The sequence below is a fragment of the Rhyacophila brunnea genome, unplaced genomic scaffold, assembly GCF_057557595.1.
Source record: "Rhyacophila brunnea isolate RB1 unplaced genomic scaffold, BYU_Rbru_1.0 scaffold_18, whole genome shotgun sequence".
Taxonomy (NCBI): Eukaryota; Metazoa; Arthropoda; class Insecta; order Trichoptera; family Rhyacophilidae; genus Rhyacophila; species Rhyacophila brunnea.
In genome coordinates, this window is record NW_028232837.1 from 24,828,781 (window position 1) to 24,853,745 (window position 24,965).

The 24,965-nt window shown below is 33.7% G+C and overlaps 1 protein-coding gene across 1 annotated transcript in view; it reads left to right on the forward strand.

The window, feature by feature from the left end:
* The window catches only part of LOC147073372 (pfs47 receptor-like), a 38,663-nt gene extending 18,568 nt beyond the window's left edge, over positions 1–20,095 (forward strand). The window contains exons 4-5 of the mRNA XM_085945589.1: positions 18,463–18,653; positions 19,818–20,095. Coding sequence (XP_085801715.1) covers positions 18,463–18,653; positions 19,818–20,045 — 419 coding nt within the window. The 3' untranslated portion in view covers positions 20,046–20,095. The remainder of the gene's footprint in view (positions 1–18,462; positions 18,654–19,817) is intronic.
* The last annotated feature ends 4,870 nt before the right edge of the window (positions 20,096–24,965 follow it).

Consider the following 24,965-nt stretch of genomic DNA (forward strand, 5'->3'; position numbering starts at 1 on the left):
TAAATGAAAAATATTTGTCAAAATAATTGCTTATTTTAATTATCATATAAAACAGTAGTTGACTTGTTTACGAAATTTTCAATCTAAAAAGAACATATTTTCACTTTTATCCTGCGTACTCTTGACTTTAGTTAGGTACTTACTAATAAAAATATTAAAATTTTACAATATGGTAATGTACGGCAGCTAAAAAAAGCTATAGCACACTGAACATTAAATTTAATGAAACAACTTAACGACCTCAAATTATTACGCTAACCTAGAAATTGCCTACAGAACTTTCAGTAAAAAAAATCACTCCCCTAGGTCAGTGGTCGGCCAACTCATTATTCAAAAGAGCCAAATATCAACAGTACTACGATTGAGATTTCTTTTGAGAGCCAATTTCTTAAACTTAAAGTATATATGCAGGTATACTGTTTATTTACTTAATAAACTTTAATTAAAGTTTTATATCTTAATTAAACTATAAGTACACTAAATAAAACTTGATATCATACTTAATAATGATCGTATTTATTGATAAAAATTAAATTGTAAGTAAGGTATATATACAATTAAATCATGACAAACACTTAATATCCATCTCCGTGAAAAGTTTGGGGAAGTCAGGTTTGTATGTTGTTGATTTTAATTTTAGGCACGATACCAGGTTCTTATCATAAGACACCTTTTCAATGTACTCTTGATAACGTTCATGCTTGAAAAAGATTGTTCGCATGAATATGTAGAACCGGAAAAGGAAAGTACAGCAAACGCTAGTTTTTTCAACTGATCATATGAGTCAGGAATACTACCTATTCTAGAATTCTAACTAAAAATCATCATGTCTTCATGACTACTTGTGCTGTGAACCATGTTCATATTTGAATTCAATGTGTCCATATCGGGTCTAGACGATTTGGCACCGCGAACTGGCCTCCGCCGATTGGCCTCCGGTAATTGGCCGCCGGTACAATCGGACGCCGGCCCAATTGGACGCCGACCCAATTCGACGCCGACCCAATTGACCCCCGGGAGGATTGGACGCCGCACAGTTGAATTAAATGCGCAAAGGAATAGACGTACGTTACAATTTGTTGGAGTAAATAAGCAAGTCAGTTTAATATGCTTCTATCTTCTCAGTGGTTGTACCTTATACATTTTGCGCTTGACACATTTTTAATATAGATTGAGAATAATTATTATGCCTTATGATGTTTGTTAAAAGAAAATAATTCTTACCTCGCTAGAACTTAAATATGTGCATAATCAATTAATTTATTGTCTATACATGGGTACTTATTTATATTTACAACAAATATTAAAAATAATGTTCGATGTTAGAATGAAAATTACATTATATTTCAGCGTTTTATCGACTTAATAATATTATAATAAAGCTTAAACATGTAAGTATATTATTATGCATAAATGCGTATTTTAAGATAGTATGAAATTACAAACAAAATATTAAATGCGCAATTTTTGCAAGAGAGACAAAAACCCATTTTTTGTGGAAATATAAAAAAATGTAAAATACAAACATCAATAATTGCGCAATCGTGAGCGCAATAATTTCAGGAGAGACCATTTTGTAGAACGAATGGATTAATGGATGAATGGATAATTGCGCAATTCACGATTGAGCAATTATTGATGTTTGTATTTTACATTTTTTTTAAATTTCCACAAAAAATGGGTTTTTGTGTCTCTTTAAAAAATTGCGCAATTCGCGATTGCGCAATTGTTGGTGTTGTATTTTACATATTTTTTATATTTCCACAAAAAATGGGTTTTGTGTCTCTTGCAAAAATTGCGCAATTATTGATGTTTGTATTTTTTTAATTTTTCGGGATTTCGGCCATTCGGGATTTCAGAATTCGGGATTCCGGCTTTCGGGATTTCGTCCAGCACCCAGTACCTAAGTAATTTATCAATCAAACTACTGAAACATTTATACTTAGCAGATAACTTACTTAATATTTTGTTTGTAATTTCATACTATCTTAAAATACGCATTTATGAATAATAATATACTTACATGTTTAAGCTTTATTATAATATTAAGTCGATAAAACGCTGAAATATAATGTAATTTTCATTCTAACATCTAACATTATTTTTAATATTTGTTGTAAATATAAATAAGTACCCATGTATAGACAATAAATTAATTGATTATGCACATATTTAAGTTTTAGTGAGGGAAGAATTATTTTCTTTTAATAAACATCATAAGGCATAATAATTATTCTCAATCTATATTAAAAATGTGTCAAGCGCGAAATGTATAAGGTACAACTACTGAGAAGATAGAAGCATATTAAACTGACTTGCTTATTTACTCCAACAAATCGTAACGTACGTCTATTCCTTTGCGCAATTTATTCAACTGTGTGGCGTCCAATCCTCCCGGAGGTCAATTGGGTCGGCGTCGAATTGGGTCGGCGTCCAATTGGGCCGGCGTCCGATTGTACCGGCGGCCAATTACCGGAGGCCAATCGGCGGAGGCCAGTTCGCGGTGCCAAATCGTCCCATTCCCTCCATATCAGCACAGAGACGTTCAAATTTAGAGTTCCATAATTCTTTATTTTTAAATCCAGCAATTGCATTTCAAAGTTGCCAATGTCAACATTAAGGGAAGAAAAAATTAATTCTGTTACCGCAGCATTAAGAGGTTTTTTTTTTAAACTAAGACTGACGTCGCTTTGCTGTTTCTGAATTCCTGAAACTTGTTGAGAAAAGCTTCCCTCTTATTTAAAATTGTTGTTTTGAAATAGCAAATGTCAATATCAGAATGATTTTCTTGGCGATGTTTCAGCAAGCTTAGTAAGCAAAGATTCTCTTCAAAATCTTGAGCAAAAAGGGATAATTTGTTTTCGAACGAAATAACTTCTTCAAGCATCGAAAAAAATGTGTTTCCGCCCTCCCGCAGTTTACGATTAAGCTGATTTAGATGAGAGGTAACGTCTTGATACCGGCCTTCCTCTGTCGAGGAGAATGGTGAAGGCCGTAGCCAGAAGCGGGGTGGAATTGAGAGAAATGCACAACGAGGTTGTTACTGGCAGTTTATTATATCGCTATGCAGGGTAGTCGTTTGCGGTGGGTTGGTCATGGCGATGGTAATGTCGGTTTGGCGGGCTGCAGACGCGGCGTCGCTGGCTGTTAGCTTGAGATCTTGTGGCTTGGGATGCTTGATGCTTGCTTGGTGCCGACGCGGTCTAGTTGGCTGGAGAATTGCAGATGCTGGCTGGGTAGCAGATGCTTGTTGCTCCGCGTCCGAGGCGAGAGAAGAGATGCTGGCTGGTCGACGTCTGATACGAGAGAGACGTTTTCGCGCGCGTCCAACTGTCAGATTGCCGGCATTAACGCGTTCTCTGTTGTACAGACGAATTTAGGAGTGGCGGCGCTGTCGGTAGACCGCGTCTGTTTTGGCGGGAGCGCAGACGAATTTGAATTTCCGATTCTTTGAGGTGGGCTTCGCTCGGCCGAGGGTTGCAAGAATCGCAAAAAGTGGACGTAGGCTGTGGGGTATGGGAAAGTTGATGGTTCGGTCCGTCCTTTGAGGTGGTCTCCTGTGGGAGACTTCCATCTGGTATCAGTCTACCATGAAATAAAGTTTTTGGATCAACTGATCGTCCGTTATTTATGGATAGTGAACACCCTTTTCAAGGAGAAATGCTTTAATTTCTATTAATACGGAAGCGAAACAATTTTAAAACGTTTCCTCTTGATAACCAACATACCTTGTTATGCAACAGAAGCTCTACGAACTCATTCTCCATTTAAACTACAAAATCTTTAAATTGGCGATGATTAAGAGCTTTAGCTATAATGGAGTTGATAGTATTAATCACAAATTCAATAACTTTGCAAATTTCTTCTGGAAATGTCTGCGCACAAAGAGTGTCTTGGCGAATGATGCAATTCTAAGCAAGTATCTCATGATTAATTTTTGGCCCTGTCTGTTGAAACTGACATAATTTTATCGAGTGGAATATGATGTTTTTCCATGCACTCAATTACAGCATTTTCAATATCTTCTCTACGTGCTTTACCTTTGAGTGGCAATAATCCTAAAAGTTTTTCTTTAAGACCACTAGATGAAATAAATCGTATAAATTTGTGCTATATCATTTATGTCACAAGACTCGTCAACTGCTATTGATTAAGCTGAAACCAATTTAAGATCTTCGACTTGCTGGTTGGTTATATTCGAAGATATTTTGACTGTTCTACAAAGTTTAGTGTGCACTATTCATAGCGGATCTTAGCAGCCTACCGCCACTCTTCGCCACTGCTTTTTGCAGTGTACTTACTAATCAACACAATAAAAATCGTTCTAAATGTAATGATAATTAATTAGAATATAAAAAAAACTTTTTATATACTTACAATGTTTTTAAATTTTCTGTTGAATCATATAAACTTGACTTGACTAGCTTAAACGATCAAAAAAAAGTGTATTTGATATAAATAATACTGAAATGTCATTTTGACATTCATATTGATTTCCATAGTAACACACGTATATATTAGTAATTTAGTTGCTAGGACCCCAGACCACTTAGCAACCAATAATAGTGGATTGGATTACGGATTTTTTCCAAAATAACTTTTCATACAAAACAGAATTAACTGAAAATGAATTCAATTATACTTAAAGATGGCTAAAAGTATTTAAAAATACACTGGTCTCGTGTTCTGATATATTATAAATGTTTCAAATGTCTACCTAGTCGGGAAGTTAGTTAAAAATCGATTGCAAGATTTGTACCGGATAAAAAACTACAGGACAAACAAGAATACGACCTAATAAAAACGTTGTAAAATAAAGAATTTCTTTAACATGTTAACTATCAATTCATGGTGGAAATGCATTGTATTAATAATTTAATTTAATACAACGCGATTTTTTTAGTACTTATTCCATTTTTAATAAATAAATCTGGACTGGTTTCGTCCGCCTCAGAGAGACATTTTCAACTGAATACTCTTTATAAAATAGCCATTTATCAAAACAAATTCAAAAGGCGACACAAATAATCCACCGATACATTGAATTATCCATCCAATAATACTTTGTCAATAACAATTAAACTTAAATTATTGAAATTGGATATTAATATTTCATATCTAGATAAGACAAAAACACTAAACAAAATATTCCAAATTATTAACATAAAACAAAATATGAAGCAAGTACTTACAATAACACATTTGAATATATCACCAAACAATTTTTTTTAATAATAATTCATTTATAAAATTTTCAATAAAAAATAAACAATATTAGGCACTTGATGGACAAACGAATTTGAATGAAAATGTGAGTCGAAAATAAAATAAGTTAAAAAATAATATACTTAACATAGTAAATAATGTACAATCTATAAAGTTATGTTAAATCAACATAGACAATCCCGAAAATTATAAATGATACAATATCGAAGATGACACACAACTCAATTGAACCATTAACAAAATATTAGAATTAGGCAAAAATTTGGTAATTCTATAAATATTATTCAGTTGAAAATGTCCCTGAGGCGGACGAAACTGGTCCAGATTTATTTATTAAAAGTGGAATACGTATTGTTTTTTTTGTTTTATTAAATTAAATTAATACAAATAAAGAATGTTCACAAAAAAACAGGACTGGGATCACCAGCCTTTAACGCCTAGTTTTTGTTAAATTGAGCTAACAGTCTCCCGTATTTAGTGAGTGTTGGGCTCAGGAGAGCAGATGATTTAAAGGTCTGTATAAATTTTCAGCTATAGAGCTATCTGATGAATTGTCTAGGTGTTCAAAGTCTATTTGACTAGAATATTATACAATGTTTTGAGAATTTTCATTTTGTCTGATGTATTTAAGTATTGGGATCCCATGCATCATACGTTCGGCTAATAATGGTGTTTACATGATAATAATATTGTACGAATAATGCATATAAATGATTTTGTAATAATATTATATACGAATAGGTACGAAATTATTTACAATAAAGTTGTACAGTACAATAATTAATAAAACAAATAGTTTTTTTTGTTAATTCTTTGTCATCATTGTTAAATTATGTGCATAAACAATATATAGGTACTCCGTTGGCTTTAATTTTTAAAAAGCGTACAGGAATTTCCCCATGGTTGTAGGAAGCATTTATTAGTGATTGACATAGTCACATGTAGACAGACTCAGTAGTAATATCGGCGGACGTTGACATATTAATTCTTGTTCTTTTTATCGTCATAATAAAAGCGAGACAACTAGTAAGCATCAGCCAATATTATATTAACTTTATATTGCAACGTTGTAGAAGTTCAAATTGGCGTACGAAAGGATAAAACAAATATACGCTGGACGTAACTTTGGCGTTATAACATAAAATAATAAATATTCAGGAAGTGGCATTGATAGTTGTTTGAAAGGTTTCCAAAATGATAGTGGTTTCTAAAATAAGCGTATATATTGTATAGTCATGTCTTTCAAGAATCTAAATACCAGGTGGCCATTGTGCCTCAACAATGTTGTATATTCATAAAAAAAATAAAGAAAGTGAGCTCCTTCCAGTGGACGCACATTTGTCGATTCGATGAAAGGACGCAGTATTGGTATCTGGATGTATATATATAAATATTATTATATATTTCAATAGGTACCGTTTTCCAAATTTTGGTTTTATCAATAAACCAGCAATGCTTTCGGCGAATTCGTTGTTAAGAAATTTTTAACTGATCAATTATCGCTAGACATTCAAAAAAATATTATTGATAAAAGCAAAATGTAGGAGAGTATAATATTTCCATAATAAGTTTTTTTATCAGTATTTTAGAAGTGTTGAGTGGCACACCTGCGCTCTTTAAAGCATTGCGAAACTCTTTCATTATGATAAGCATCGTTGGCATAGTTCATATAAGTGTATTTGACTATAGTTATCAATCAATCTGATTTAAAATATTCACTATATTTGTGTTTTTTATAATATTTGTGATGTTATCATATTATGAGTGATTTTAATGTGAAACTATTTTAATAATATTTGATTTTTATCAGTCTTATCACGGTTACCAATAATTTTATTCATATGACCATTATGTACCTACTGCGGCCTCTACTTTTTTGTTGTCACCCGAGTGATCCTTTTTATTTCAAACAAAATGTTTTATTTGAAGACAGCATGTTGGAAAACTCTCAACTATATTTTATGTCTATGAAACATGTCTACACGCCCATCCCCGGTTACCGAGATGTAATTATGTAGACTTGGACAACGAAACCTAAAACTTTTGCGCATAATATTATTGTCTATGGGCCGTATGTATGAGATTCCCAAATTCTTTATAAGCTATTTAACCGATTTTCCATCGAATAGCTTATAAGACTATTTGTGACGTAAGCGATCTGACGTCACGCGCCATTCAAAATGGCTACCTCAGCTGTCACTTCAAATGTCATTTTAATTTTGCAATCATTGCAACAAACGTTTGGTTGAGGCCCTTGTTCGTTTTGTAGATTCTGTAAAACATTTTCGAACTCTAAAAACAGTTACTAGTCGTGCTGTTTACAAAATACGTATAATTTTGATCCCTAGTCTATAATCTAGATAGTAGGTAACTGATAAAATGCCTCGTTCCTATTTCGCTTGAAATATTTCTCATGGACACATAAGATGGACTTACGAAAGATTACGATAAAATATCTCCGCTAAACCACCGCAAAAATTTGTAACTACTGCTGTATCTGGCATTAAAATATACCAGTGGAAGCATTCTGCGTTCTTCAAAATAGGTACCTACCTACCTAGTTAATTATTGTAAGATAACTGTAATAAACAAGGCACAACTCTCAAATACACTGGAAACATCAATAGTGTCATACGGTGATTGGTATAAATGATAATATTATACAGAGATCTAAATCATTTGCATTTTCTGTCATTTATTATTATTCTGTTTTGACATTTCTCATAATAATTGAAGTCCCATTGAAGTGAAGTTAGTCATAATAATATTCAGTATTGCCACCAAATGTATTCAGTGTTGCTACCAAATGGAAAAGATTACTGGCAATACAACCTTTCGTACAGTAGAATAATTTTAAAATACATGTGATAAAATAGCTGATAAATTATTTAAAGTTCATAATAATTATTCATGTATAAATATTAAATTTATATGGTACCGTTCGCACACTTTCAGACACATTTACAATTTCAAAATTTTGAATTATTTATCGGGGAATGAAATTTTATAATACGAACACCAGGACAAATGAGATCTCACATTCGTGACGTCACTTAACAGCTAATTACGTTTGTACTCATGCATACAAACGTGCAGTATATAGCCTATAAGGTTTTTGGGAATCTCATGCATACGACAGTATGACTGCAGCTTCATCCAAAATACTTATTTACTAATATAACATAGGTATAAACAAAGATTGTTTTTAAAAATAAAAAAAATACTTTATCTCATGATTTTTCTTTATCAGTTAGTTCTGTCATAGACTAACATAATTTCAGCGCTCGAAATGGAAAATTTTACGAAACGGAGCTAACACAGCTATCTAATTTCAAGTAAGTATATTTTATAAAAATAAGTGTTAGATTTTTTGTTGTATGTTATATCTAGCTCAAATGGCGAAATTATTTGTTTTCCGAGACGGAGCCATAATTTTGGAGATTTCAAGAACCGGAACGGCGCTTTGGTCTATTTCGAGCCCTGTGTGATCTATTCAGTTATTTGTCAGTCGAGATATTTGATTTGTAAGATTTGTGATTTAAATTCAGCGTACTATAAATATTATCTGATATTGTACCTAATGGTACGTTTACATTTGACACTAATATCGTCATATTTATGTATGACACCATATTCACTTAAGTGTAAACAGTAAGTATATTTGTATCTGCCACTTATTTTGCGTGTGTCGACTCTCACCTGCCACTTATTCAATCTACTTATATACGCAAATGTAAACACCGCGTATTCGACAAGTTCGAACTTGGAGCGATATATCACCGAAGTTGGACCACCGTCTACTTTTATGTCAAGTACCTGACACATTATTCGTAGTTTGGCAGGTACCTAGTGAATTGCATATGTATATTTCTAAAACAACGGACAATCAATTATCATAGGTACACCATGAATGTATGCCCAACGTTTACGTTAATAAATGTACTGTAGCGATCTGTCAAAAATCATAGACAATGAGAAATAAATCGGATGTGCCGTGTTCTATGGATTTTGTTCGAAAATAAAATATCGCTTGTTCTCGGCACATACGATTAATTCTGAATCTGATGCACTCTGTGAAGAAAAAATGCGCTTCAAATGGTATTACCTAATTCATTTTGGCCCACACCTGCACTCGTATTAGGTACGATAATATTATATTGAATATGCAATGACGATCAAGTGCTAGATATCGCAATGTTACTGTTAATCGTTCTTCTACGCATTTCTGAATTGTGTGTCTTGTTTTTTGGCAAAAGGTCCAATCTTGCAAACTAAAGTTCACAAATTGAGTTGGATCTTCGATTTTAAACTCTGACATTAAACGGAAGCACCTAGTTCTTCTCGTCCCTGAATCCATTCCCGCATCCATCTAGACCATTTTTTCCTCCTTTTTGTTGCTAAAAGACTTATAGAAAGATAGAAAATAATAACACTCGCTGCTTTCTTTTTTAACATTCCCATATTGACAACTGACATAACTTTTTTGAGAAGTATACGAAATAAGTGGCCGAATAAGTTACAATACCATATGTAAACACCGCATATATTTATTCCAAATGTTGCCATTGAATAAAGTGTCGAGACTTTATTTCAACGAGAAGTATACGAGCATTTTATGTCAGATCCATGCAGGTGTAAACAGTAAGTGAATTTTTATGTCAGACACATAAAATAAGTATAACGGTATAAGTGTCAGATGTAAACGTACCATAAGTCATTCGTTTGTGTTTTTAAATATGTAAGTATTTTTTTAAATACTGGTGAAATTGTAAATTATTGTGACAGACCGCATTTTGGAGATAGGATTTTCAAACTTGACGTTTATTCAAAAAAAAAAAAAAATATCAAAGCTGGAAGGTCAAAGCTTCATTTAGATTCATACAGCAAAAAAATCGCTCAATTTTATATCGTTAGTGATTATTGATATTTCATCAGTTTGGTAAGCCGTTGTGATTAGTGTGAACCTTTTTATCAATAGTCATATCGTATTATATTCTTATTTCCCATAAGTATATTGACAAGTGTGCTCATTTTCTCTGATCTCCACAGTCTACCTCTTTCCAAAAGGCACCCTTTGTCGCTGATTGGAAGCTATCAACCTCGTAATCGCGTGGATTATCAGCTCGTGTAGGATGTTGTGTGCCGATTCTTCGAAGAGGTTTGATTTTCGATAAGATAGTCAAAGTTTTAAATCAAAACCATGGTCTCTTGCAGTGCAACTGGGTGCGCAACCAAGGGAAACTACTTTGTGAACAATATACAATGTTGAAAATGAAAAGAATTGTTAAAATTTCTAGTTACAATATTATTCAACGACAAATAATTATGTCGGTCAAAACAGCCTCGATAAAATAACTCACACCACTACTTTAATTATAATATATACAATATCGTAATTTATTTGGGCATAATGTTTCACTCCTGTGTACACCCGTAATAATTATAGTCTACATCCTACGCTTATAGCCTGTCCGTGGTCCTTTCAAAAAATGGAGGGTGATGGTTTTAAGCCCGTTTCAGACACGGGGAATTCTGCCCTGATGCAACCCATGCGGTCTGATCCATGCGGAGCCAATCTGTTGTACTAGCATATTTGTTATTATAGTCGTTCACACTTAGCGGAACACCAATCCACTAGTCAACCGCTAAAAATGGATCCCACTCAGAATCCGCGGGTTATGTTTCAAAGGAATGCCCACAGAGTATTCAGTTGATGCATGGAAACCGCGCGGTAACTTATAAGAGTATCAGAATTAGAAATTTTTCTCAATTTTACCTGTAAAGTGGCCACGTGTAAGCCTATCTTTTAATATCGGGTACACCCAATGCTTTCTTCTTCTTTTTTTTGTTGAGCACCCAAAAACACATTGCTTCTTCGACTTATATGTTAACACGTCTGGTCACTGAAGCTTCAAGCTCGGTTTTCGCGCGGAAACAGAGTTTTTCTAAATAGCTATCAATTTCCGCGCGGCTTAATATGCCTGGGATTCGCCGGGTCTGAGCCATGTCTAGGCGAAGTGACCTGACTGACGGTGAAGTGAGCTAATTTTTAACAAGAGGTATTATATTGGCCATATGAAAAATTTACATTTTTCTTAAAGAATACTTCATATTATTCAAATTAATTATAACACAGACATAAATAATAATTGTAAAATAAGCAAAAAAAATAACAAAAATGAAAATTATTAAATTACTAGACCCCCTAAACTAAGCACATGTATGTATCTTATATCTAATTACCTTATAATTACTGAGTGAAAATCAATCCTAGTCTTGAGCCATATATGATTAGATATCTCGCAAACCCCTTTAGTTACGCGGGCTATAGAATAACCAAGTTCATCGCGATCCAGAGACGCTCACGTCATTACAAATTTTAATCTGATCGGATGCGTGTAACTCGAGTTATCGTTTATGATCCGTTTGTATGGAAATACGTGCGAGTGAGAAAGCTCCCGCATTACCGGTTTGGAGACGCCGCTCTCAGAGCGGCCCTCGCGTCTTGAAGACCCGAGAAAATCCGCGCTTTATTGCGCGCGGGATTCTCCTACTCCGCGTATGATATTTAATATGGACGTGATGAGAATTAGAAAGTCGGGGATATTAGGTTCCCCGTAAAGAGTTTAGATATTATGTTGATGTTTTGTATGGGGCTTGGGCTTGGATTGATTTTCGGCTAATTAAATTGGTACAATAGTGATTAATTAATATCTAGCTTAACTCGCGATTTTAATTATGCTTATATTATGTTCTAATTCTTTTAACGATTTTACATATTATGAATGCCTGTCTATAATTCTATACACTGATAATACCTAATCATTGCAAATTACACAGTACAAGGTTTATGTCATATTAATTACTTTGTTATCATTAATCGAGGTCCAACACAAGATTATTCTATTCTTAATATTAATATACCTATCAACTATTTATTTAACATTAAAAATACTTATTAATATTATGGAAATACCTATTACTAGCATCTTATTCATTCAATTTTAATCATTAGATTGTGTGTCTATTTATCAAAATAAATTTACGTTAATCTTCATTATTATTTCGTCGTTGCTATTTACATTCTTACCATTACCCTTTTTGGTCCTTGTGACCGACTTACATCATCCACAGTTCACCCTGAGAAGTGGTGGGACCTGTCAGAGCAAACTGCGGGACTCCTGCATATATTACATATTGCTCTGCTTTGTCGAGGGTCGTAAGCACATAACCGGTGGCACATTGTCTACCAGGATCAGATCGAGCGGCTGGGTGGCACTAATCCTTATGGGAGCGCCCCCACAGGGGTACGTAAATTAGGTGCACGTCACTAACCTAACAAATAATCCAGTATATCGGCTATTTTCAAATTTGTTTGCTGCTGGCTTCCTGTAACGTGTAGACCGATAACTTCAATAATCCCACATCATCCCTTCAAACCGGGCAGGAGTAAAATCGCGTACTTTCTTCACCATGCCACGACTCGTGGAAATATTAATAATTATTGTTCTTGTGTTTTGTTAAACAAAGATGTGCCACCGGTGGTTTTGAAGCTACAATTATTACGAAATAAATATTTATTCTCCTAATTCTGCCGATTAATACATTCACTGCTGAGCTGTTAGTTTATTACAACGTTTTTATTATGTCGTATTCTTATTTGTCCGGTGGTTGTTTGTCCGATACAAATCATGCGATCGATTTTTAATTAACTTCCCAACTAGCTAGACATTTGAAACTTTTAGAATATACCAGAACACGATGCCAATGCATTTTTTCATACTTTTAGCCATCTTTAAGTAGAATTAAATTCCTTTTCAGTTAATTCTGTTTTGTATGAAAAATTATTTCGGAAGAAATCCGTAATCCAATCCACTATTATTAGTTGCTAAGAAATTATTAATATATACGTGCGTTACTATGGAAATCAATATGAGTGTCAAAATGACATTTCAGTATTATTTCTATCAAATACAATTTTTTTTTTGATCGTGTAATCTAATCAAGTCAAGTTTATATGATTCAACAGAAAATTTAAAAACGTTGTATATAAAAAGTTCTTTTTATCTTGTAATTATTTTTAATTAGCTCATTTAAATAACATGCTAATTAGATAGAATGGCCAGGTAACTCAAACGCGCCAGTCGCGGGCTCAGCACCGATTTTTAATGGGAGATCTAAGCATTCATTACAATTATTGGTAGGTCTATTATTATATCTAGCAAATTTAATAAGGAATTGTTTGCTTAAATCCCAGTTGTCCAATCTCCACATATGGGTTTTTCCCTTATGAAAGCGTGATTATTTTATTTGTAGGTAAATATACTTAACATAATATATTTTTTATTAAATTCTCTAATCATGGTTTTGAATCATAGACGAATGTTTTGTTCTGATAACATTTGATTGATAATTTTTGACATTTTAAAACGATAGCCGATGCTATGATTAACCTGTGTTGATAAAGTTATCTAGGTACATTGGCACGGCACAGAAGCTATCCCCTTTCCATTTCACTCATTGCATCGTAATCATTCCATTAGTTAGTTTATTTTGACAAGCTTGTGAAGGTTTCCTACAATGGGTAAGTCATAGCCTATAATTATTACAATATATACAATTCAGATAATAAATCCGTTTAACATCTAACATAAAAACACTGGTTTTGTCCTGTAAGCTAACAATTATCTAAAAATTAAAAAGGGGCAACATCTTGAAATTACTTACGTGATTTATGGCTTTAGATGTTCTCGGTCCCGGATAAATGCAATCCCATGTAAATAACCATACCAAATGGCTTGTAGAGCGTATTTACGATTCCTCAATTAGGGTTGTCACACACAATTTATAATAATATACCATTTTAGAATTAATTTTAAAACAATAAAGCTTAATGAAAAAATTAACAAATTATATCCCACTAGTCTCAAATAGTCCACACAATTTAGAAATTAAAATGATGTTAGGGTTGTCACAAATAGCGATTTTATAAAATTATTGACACGATAAATAAAAATATGTTCACAATAGTGCTTTATGATGTTCATATAACGTACAATATTCATTAAAATTTATTTTTGTGTGGTATGTTTCGAAACACGGCACTGCACATAAGCACACATCACATTGTTTACAAAAGAATTTTGTAGATGTTCTTTTTTTTGAGGCAGCACATACCACACAACGCCTTCTATTTATACTTTTTGCAGAAGTAGATGGCTCAGATGTGGAAGTTGGCAAAAAATCCATAAAATGTGTGTTTGCTCCAATACGGGAATGTAATGCGACAGACTTCCGCTTACGAGTGCTTCTTTTTTATTATGTTCATCTAGCAATTGCTTGATAACTTTTAGCGCAAATGATCCCAGTGATATGCGTTTTCCACTTTTCTTCATGTACATGGCATGAGCGTTGAACATCGACAAGTCTATCAGATGCACTATTTGCCACTTGCACTTAGGTCAATTTTGCACCCCGACAGGCTATCATCGAATGAGTGAATTTTTGGATTAAATTCGCCTTCTTCCCACGTGAAAACATCGCCAGTGGGTGTTTGAAATAATATATTAGTTTGATCCAAATCTTCATTGTCGTCTAAATACTCTAAATCAACGAATAAATTATCTTCATTGTCTGAAATTAGACAGGTAATCTTCGTCTATATATTCATCTTCTGACAAGTTATCACTAAAATCACAATCACTATCCATTTTCGGGTATATAATTTAAAAAAAAAACCACAAAATATTTTATCACAAAAATTTGGGAACAAAATATTCCCGAGAAAATATGTCAGGATTGCAATCTGAACAAGTTCAAATATAGACTGAGGGTAAATATTATAAAAATGTATTGGGATAAGTATTGGAACATGTTGAAAACATTAACCACATGTAAATAACATTTCTCATAATATAAGATCAACAAAACACATGTGTACCCTGACCTGATTTAACCTTTACAGAAAACAGCAAAAAATTTCATGCTACCTACCTACCAAAATATTTTGTGATGTTTTCATCTAAAATCACTGCCCCTGCATGGAATGCGTTTTGAACGAGAAGGGAATGTTTTTACCGTCGATTGTTTTATCATGAAATATTTTACGTAATTACGCTGTGGCACCCCTTACTACCTCTATACACTTTTTGTTGAATTTCTCTTATAAAAATTGTCGAAACAAAAACTTTTTATTCATTTTGTGAGTCATTAGCAGATGTCGGACCTATATTCAATAACGCCAACTGAAAAATAATATTAATAATGTGCGACCACCGCTTAGCTTGTATGGTTAGTAGGTATGCGTCACACCGGTGAGTCGTTAGCTTGTATCAGGTTGTTTGTTTTTTTGTTCCTTCAAATTTGAAATTTTTACCACATTTTATGGTACAGTTTGCATATTTTGGATTCCATTTTAATTTGATGTTCTTTTGTTTGATTTTTGCTGCTGTCAAAGTTATTATTTTCATTTGACATATTGCATACAGTTATCTTGATGTTGAAAATTCTAATTAAGTACTATTTTAAGTCTTTAATCTAAAGTAAGTAAAAGACATCAACCACAGAAGCAACCTCGTGTGGAGCCAGGTACTTCAGCTACTATTGGTTATATAAAAGCAAAATAATGAAATTGCTTTCTGCATTAACGTAACAAGTGCACATACAAACAATAACTATTAATCAATAATAAACCTAAAATTAATATCTATGGACATTGCTCTAAGTCCAATAAAAATGAGAAATTTTGCTTTACATAATGATTACACATTAGCTCAAATGCTAAACAATCGTTCTAATCATAGATAATATTCAGAATGCATTCTAAGCAGCGTTGCCAACTTAGCATTTTACTTGCCAGATCATTTTTGAATAGACATCTAGCTTGTAAAATTTCCATCTGGTGTAGGTATGTCGTTAAATCTAGCGTTTTTCGATACCGCACATAGCTTAAACTTTTTCGTAATAAAGCTTGAATATTACACCAGATTTTCTTAAAAATCAACATGCTGGTCTTACGTGCTTTATATATTACTAGGAAAAAACACCAGGTGGCAGTGTCACCCGTCAACATTCTTGTCGATTCGTTCAATGCGTTCAGTGTATAATTATATAGTATGTGTGTGCGTCTGTATGTGTGTTGCAATGCGTTGCATATCTTATAATTAATTAAGTAATTAATACTTACACTAAATGTTACATACAAAATGACGATGTAATTTCTTACCTACATAAATTTTATATTTTATGTCCTGTTCCATTATTAAAGTTGTAAAATTCTTTTTCGATCTTTGTTCTTGTAAAAACATATAATCGAGACACATTGTTTTTAAATGCGTATATGTATAATGTGTATATACACTTTTTCAATTTTGAAATAATCTGGCATTTTAGTGTGCCATCTAGTTTATTTTCTCATCCTATCTGGAATATTTTAGTGAATGACAGTAGTTGGCAACATTGATTCTGAGTCGTCTGATGGATGATTGTATGGATACGTTACTAACAATATATACAACTAAATCTAATTTAAACGCCATCTCTGCTTCAATAGACAATATTGCGAGTCTACGGTTTCAGATAGGTACATTTAAAAATACACTTGACAACTTCCAAAACATACGAATGACTGGCAAACATATTTGGATACATTTTAAATTAGGTATACACGTGTCATTGCTGTTCACCAAGAACGTGACGTCCAAGGACAACGGAAGTAAACTAGACATCGCGAAGCCGACAAAAAAAATTGATAAACTTTTATAGTACCTAATTAATACAGTTTGTTTCCAACCAGTGAGCTGAATTTTTTAATGGAAAAATATTTCCGTTATTACCAAGTTTATGTAGCTATTTATATATATATATATACCTAGAGATTCTCTTCGATTTGCCGCTCTTTGGGTAACTGCCGCCCACAAGCGACGCTCAATCTGCCTACCCCCACGGGACGTCACTGACTGTACCGAAGATTTTTATCTAGAGTACCTATACGTTTTATAACTTTACAATTTTTTGCACTTTTTACTATACTGGTACGCCTCTGCCTGATTACCTCGCATAAAATTAGATCAACATGATATTCACTTGTATTCATACATATAAATGTAGTAATAAATAAATAAATAAATAAATAAATAAATAAATAAATAAATAGATAATACAGTCGATTACGAGGAAGATGGGACCGACTGAATTTGCTCGTCATAAGCATTACTCGTTATATCGTATATAACATTTTTCGCGCCACGTTCTATAGAACATAAAAAATCTGAAAACCATCGTAAAAATCCCCGAAACAATCATGGCATTAATAAAATATAAAAGAAGTTGTTTATTGTAATGAAGTGCTGAGCCACCGGTACTGGTAGGCACATACTGACTTCACAAAGCTTGGATTTTTACATGCAATTTAAACCATATGCGTGGATACTTTTTCAATGTTGTCGACGAAAACACCAATTTGGTACTTAAACACTTAACTAGTGTCATAAACGTAATCCGATCCCGGTGACATCGGCCTAGTTAACTGCCCGGTAGGATTTTATTGCTTAGGCGTAAAACCCACTCAACGCAGCGAGTGGGGCGCTCGCGCAAAATTTCGATAGACGGGCGAGTAGGCATTATTTAATAACAGTAAACTCATTGTTTAGTTTCTGCGTGTCCGATATTTCGCTGGTAGAATGATGTCATCGTGAATTTTAATTACAAGCATAAATTTTGAGAATTAATAAATTTTGAAAATTACGAGAAATTTAATAATATTTTTATTGCTTTGTTATGAGAGACGCTGATAATAATAATTATTTTGTACTTCTTGTGCCCCTTATTACATAGGTGAAGGGTAATGCGCGGGTGGGGGGGGGCTACTTCGTAGAGAGCGCACCGAGCGCCGCTTTGGTGGGCTTTATGCCTTTGGGTCGAAAATGTGGTTTTTAAACGATCGACACATTATTAGTTATGCTCGGTATACCCGAGAAGTAGCTCGTTATAAAGTAAATGAATGTATGGAGAAATCATAAACTTAAATGTCAATGAATGTTTCCTCATTACATCCGAAATATCGCTATTTCCGTGATCGTAATAACCAAGTTTGACCGTATATGTACAAAAAATATTATAAGAATATATTAAGTACATCATTTTCGTCGTAGAGCCGGAGTGCAACGTTATGAAGCATATACTCTACCGGCCGTAAATATGTGTCACTTCAATAATATTGTTTTTCACACTTGGTAGGTTATAAATGGGCAAGCACCTACAACGGAAAAATTCCACCCGGGGCCGTAGTTGGAGGACACGACGGCGAGCAGCTATATATCGGTAGAGCCATCCACAATGGCGCTTTGACTCCGGGAAAAGTTTACCCGTCCCATGGAGTATGCTATATTTCATGGGATGGTACCGAGCACCATATAAAGGAATACCAGGTTTGTATTATTTTCCCTTTTAGCCCCGTCGCACATAGAAACTAGGCTTGACTGCACCACGTCGAATTTGTCGATGTGATTTTGTTGTCGTTCACAAAACACAATGTAACTTAATGCACTGCCGCTTAGGTTCGGTGCGACATTTTTGGGAGAAAAAAATATATGCTCTTCGTGTGTAATAAATTTTGCTTGGCACGGGTCGCAGGTAGAATAGAAAAATGTAGCATCGGAGCATGTGCATAACTGCTTATTCATCAGCCCACATGGTCTCCTCTGTGTGCGCCGGAAGAGAGTTGCAGCATTGCCATTAATTTATGACCATATCTCAGTCGAGACGATTTTTTATGTGCGACCTGGCTAAAGTTTATAATTTTTCCTTTGGTGTCGTCAATTTCACTCCTTTTTCATGTTAATAGGTTGATTGTCATTGTGAAAGCTTTAAAACTGTCACCTCATCGTAGGTCAAGGATAATAGGAACTGAAATACCTAACGGGTAAGGAGAAGCAGGCAACCGATCTTGAGTAAGAAAGAATCCGGGATACATTTAAACATGTGTCAAGAATACGTCATACGTCGAATACTGACAACTGCTCTCGGTTTATGCATTGACACTCATTTAATATTGGTGTATTATACACACTATTGCACGTCTATAATACGTGGTTCATTTTCGTAGGACACTCACACATTCAAAACCCTGCTTCAAAATTTACTGTATTGGTATTATGGCCTATCTGAATTCTATTTATTATCTGTTCTGTGGTCTAACCACTACTGGTGGCGTGTGGTGGGCCAGGAGGCGTAAACAAACTAAATACAAAAAGGCTTCCAGGAAAAGTGTATTCTGCATAATATTTATTCATTTGATTTTTTGCATACCTCCTCCACATCTTACATTTCAGATTTTTGGGTTCTAATGTTTGTCCATATTGTTCTGCGCGACTAGGGCAGAAAATGCCCCCCTCTCCTCTTAGTGTACAGTGTGTAGGTTAGCAAATGATAAAGCAAATATCGCCCTGATGATGGCTGACCTCCATTATGGGGTGGCACCATAAGAAAAATAAGAAAATCTTTAATGAAATGTTAATCTTTGGAGCTGTAATAATGTTTACTCATACTTAATAATTATTGCAGATTACTAATGCACATTAATCATTCGTTAGGTCCTTTGTGACTGCGATGTCAAATGGGTTAAAACAAGTGGATCAAACGTTCCCCGTGGTTTGTTACCAGCTGGACACTCAGAATTTGGAGAGAACCTGTATATTGGTCGTGTCCAGTACAAACGGTCGTTGACCGTCGGCAAGGTCCAGCCATCCCACGGTCGCTGCTACATCGCCTATGGAGGCCTCGAGCTCGGATTCGAGGATTACGAAATCCTGACTTGCTAACAATTTTAGATAAAATTCCATCAGGGGGATCGAGTGTGCGGTCGTCAAACATGCCCTCTTGAATCTAATCGAAATTTTGCATTTATTTTGTTTGCCTTTTAATAAATTATTTTTTTATTCTAAGATGAACATTTATTATTATTTTATGTACTCAATACTTAAATATACACAATACTTTAGAATATACGAACATAAAATAAACTAGTAATCATTTTAAAATAAACTATCTTGTGTTTTACTACCTAATAAAATACTTAATGAAATATTTTCAAATATAAACATAAGATTAGGTACTTACTGAATAGTTTTTGTTGTCTATGTGCAAGAGTAATTCAAATGACATATTAAGTATGTTCCAACAAACCAAACTCTGACAAAATGTTTTCAGAATTTTTTTGAAAAAGTTGGATCTTTGACGAAATGTCAGATGTTTTCAGGTAGGTACGCGATTTTTATCATCTCGATTTTTCGTTATCCTAAAAACATTAAAATGTTCATAGGTAACGCAATATGTCGAGAAAATGATAGATCAGAACGAAATATCAAATGGATGTCATTTTTAGGTTGGGTCATTCATATCTGGAAATTTATGTTCGACAGATCGTCAGAAGTGGTTTGACGTTTCAAATCAAACGACTTTTGACGGTCAAAGAATGGTCAGATGCTTGCGGGAACAGTGAACCAAACTTACCAAACGTCAAATCTCAAACTCACTTACTGCGCATGCGCATCCCATTTGTCAACCATCGGAATCGTTTGCTGGAACGGACTTAAATATCATCTTTTACTAATAATAAAATTTTACTAGCTGAGCCAGCTGGCTCTCGCCAGTCTGTCTCGCTAGGTCTTGCAGACAGCTTTTCGTCATAGTGACTTTGTGTTGGATTTTAATATAATGATAATGGAAATATAAATAGATATAATATAATATCACCGATTTTGATAAATACAGCAATTCAAATGACAGAAAGGAGTAGAATCAGGCATGGGAGGTCTTTATCCAGCAGTAGATGGGTTCAGGTCAATGATGATAAGGACGATATAAATAGGTATAATATAGTAGTAGAATCAGGTTGCGGAACCCTTCATCCAGCAGTGAATTGATCCTGGTTGATGATGATGACGATATGAATATGTAGATAAATGTAATATCACCGATTTTGATAAATACAGAAATTCATATCACAGAAAGGAGTTGAATCAGGCTAAGGAGGTCTTTATTAAGCAGTGGATTGGTTCAGGTCGATGATGATGATGATGACGACGATATGAATATGTAAATAAATATAATATCACCGATTTCGATAAATACAGAAATTCATATGACAGAAAGGAGTAGAATCAGGCTAGCGAGGTCTTTATTAAGCAGTGGATTGGTTTAGGTTGATGATTATGATGATGATAATGATGATAATGACGATATGAATATGTAGATAAATATAATATCACCGATTTTGATAAATACAGCAATTCATATGACAGAAAGGAGTAGAATCAAGCTAGGGAGGTCTTTATTAAGCAGTGGATTGATTCAAGTCAATGATGATGATAATGATAATGACGATATCAATATGTAGATAAATATAATATCACCGATTTTGATAAATACAGAAATTCATATGACAGAAAGGAGTATAATCAGGCTAGGGAGGTCTTTATTAAGCAGTGGATTGGTTCAGGTCGATGATGATGATGATGACGATATGAATATGTAAATAAATATAATATCACCGATTTTGATAAATACAGAAATTCATATGACAGAAAGGAGTATAATCAAGCTAAGGAGGTCTTTATTAAGCAGTGGATTGGTTCAGGTCGATGATGATGATGATGACGATATGAATATGTAAATAAATATAATATCACCGATTTTGATAAATACAGAAATTCATATGACAGAAAGGAGTAGAATCAGGTTAGCGAGGTCTTTATTAAGCAGTGGATTGGTTCAAGTCGATGATGATGATGATGATAATGATGATAATGATGATAATGATGATAATGACGATATGAATATGTAGATAAATATAATATCACCGATTTTGATAAATACAGCAATTCATATGACAGAAAGGAGTAGAATCAAGCTAGGGAAGTCTTTATTAAGCAGTGGATTGGTTCAGGTCGATGATGATGATGTTGACGATTCGAATATGTAGATAAATATAATATCACCGATTTTGATAAATACAGCAATTCATATGACAGAAAGGAGTAGAATCAGGCTAAGGAGGTCTTTATTAAGCAGTGGATTGTTTCAGGTCAATGATGATAATAATGATAATGACAATATGAATATGTTGAGAAATATAATATCACCGATTTTGAAAAATACAGAAATTCATATGACAGAAAGGAGTAGAATCAGGCTAGGGAGGTCTTTATTAAGCAGTGGATTAATCCTGATTGATGATGATGCTGATGATGATATGAATATGCAGATAAATATAATATCACCGATTTTTATAAATAAAGGGATTCATATGACAGAACGGAGTAAAATCAGGCTAGGGAGGTCTTTATTAAGCAGTGTATTGGTTCAGGTCGATGTGATGATGATGATGAAGATGACGATATGAATATGTAGATAAATATAATGTAACCAATTTTGATAAATACATAAATTCATATGACAAAAAGGAGTAGAATCAGTCTATGGAGATCTTTATTAAGCAGAGGATTGATCCTGGTTCATGATGATGATAATGATGACAATATGAATATGTAGATAAATATAGTATCACCGATTTTGATAAACACAGCAATTCATATGACAGAAAGGAGTAGATTCGGGCTAGGGAGGCCATTATCCAACAGTGGATTGGTTCAAGTCGATGATGATAAGATGGATAGAAATATGTATAATATCACAAATTTGTTAAACCAATAGTAGTAGAATCAGGCTGCGGAACTCTTCATCCAGCAGTGGATTGATCCTGGTTAATGATGATGATGATTATGATGACGATATGAATATGTAGATAAAAAACATTAGAAATTCAATACTGTCAAGAATACAATCAACGTAGAGAGGCCTTCATCCAGCTGTGGATTTATTGAGGCTCGTGATAATAATGGCATTATATATAGATAGGTAGATAATAATATAATACCACTGATTTTGATAAATATAACAATTCATGTGTAAGTAAGGAGTCGAATAAGGCTGAGGAGGCCTTCATCCAGCAGTGGATAGGTCAAGATTGATGATGATAGGGACGATAAAAATAGGTAGATATTATACAATATGACTCATTTTGATAACTATAACAATTCGTAAAAATTTCTTTCATTGTTTGCAATGGCAACTTTGTTAGTTTAATATGACTATATTGTGATCTATAGAAATTAGTAGCCTAGGTAATTATTCAATAAAAAAAAAAGTGCGTAACAGCCACAAAGAAGTATTTAAAAAATCAAATTTGGAATATCATGTTATCTATGAAATGGCGGACAGTGGCGCACGCTGCTGTCAAAAGATATTATACGTAGTGAATTGTACCAAGATTATGGTTTTTTCACCGGAAAAAAGTGCGCCAATGCCTACATTACGATATTTAAATAAAAATAATCGAATTCGTTTGTCAAATAAAAGATTAGAAGGTCTTAAGCGACAAAGACGTCATTCTGTGAGGCGTAAACAGTAAATATGGCGATTGTATACGGTGTGTAAGAAAATATCGGATATAAACGTCACGTACATGTAAAATCATGGAAAATTTCTGAAATGTGTTCAATTCAATCGGTAGATGAATCGGTATCGCACATTTTGAAGTGAAGATGTAAAAATAACAATAAAATGTCGCTTAAATGAGCTGTTAGTGCGTTTTCCAAAATTTCTTAGGATAATAATATATAGGAGACTAGCTGAGCTCGCGAGCTCGCCAGTCTGTCTCGCTAGGTCTTGCCGACGGCTTGGCGGTATTGTATATTAATATAATTGTGAAGTATGCATAAACGGCGCCATAGTTTTCCCTTCGGGATGGATTTTCATTTACGTCAGACATTTTGACATTTCGCTGATTTGTCAGTTTTACGATTTGCATCTCGTCACTGCCAATACAAATTTGGAGTCATATGCGTAGTCTATTCTGGAGTCGGGCCTTCACAATATCACCTGACACCACTTCAGGCTGCTAGGCCTAGCAGAACAGCTGACAATCGCCGATTGCTACCAATGACATGTTAATTTTAATACAATATATGTATAGGTATGTGCATTTAAATATGATAAATAATTATACATCTCATTCATTCGAATATACAGCAATATTATGTGATTATCAAAAAAAGCGACCCATTATATCCAAATATTAATCTCTTTTGGGTCCTATTTACATAATAGAAAAAGGTTAGCAGCATAAAAAACAAACTTAAACATTGTTTTGTTTCATTGTCTATAAAAAATAAATGTATGTAAAAAATAGAATAATATTTACAAATCAAATTTTGAATTCAAAATTAACCTTAGCCAATATAGTTTCCCGGTGCGGGACATTCATATTGAGACAAATGTTAATAAATAATAAAGCAATACATATTATATCTGAGAGGAATAGACCATTTCTGATAAAAACAGGAATTTATAAAACCTAAAAATGTGGAATCAGCTTAAAGAGGCCTTCATTCAGCAGTGGATTGATACAGGTTGATGACGATATAAATAGGTATGTATATAAAATCACAAAATAAAAAAAAATGGCAGTTTATGTGACTAAGAAGAGTAGAATTAGGTTGGGATAACCTTCATCCAGCAGTGGATGGATCTTGGTTGATGATGATAATGACGATATTATGAATGGGTAAATATAATATCAATTTTAAATCTGTAGATATGATTTAAAACTAATAAGAATAACAATAACTAATAATATTAATTTACTGTAAGCAATGATGATATTAATGGGTAAAATGGCG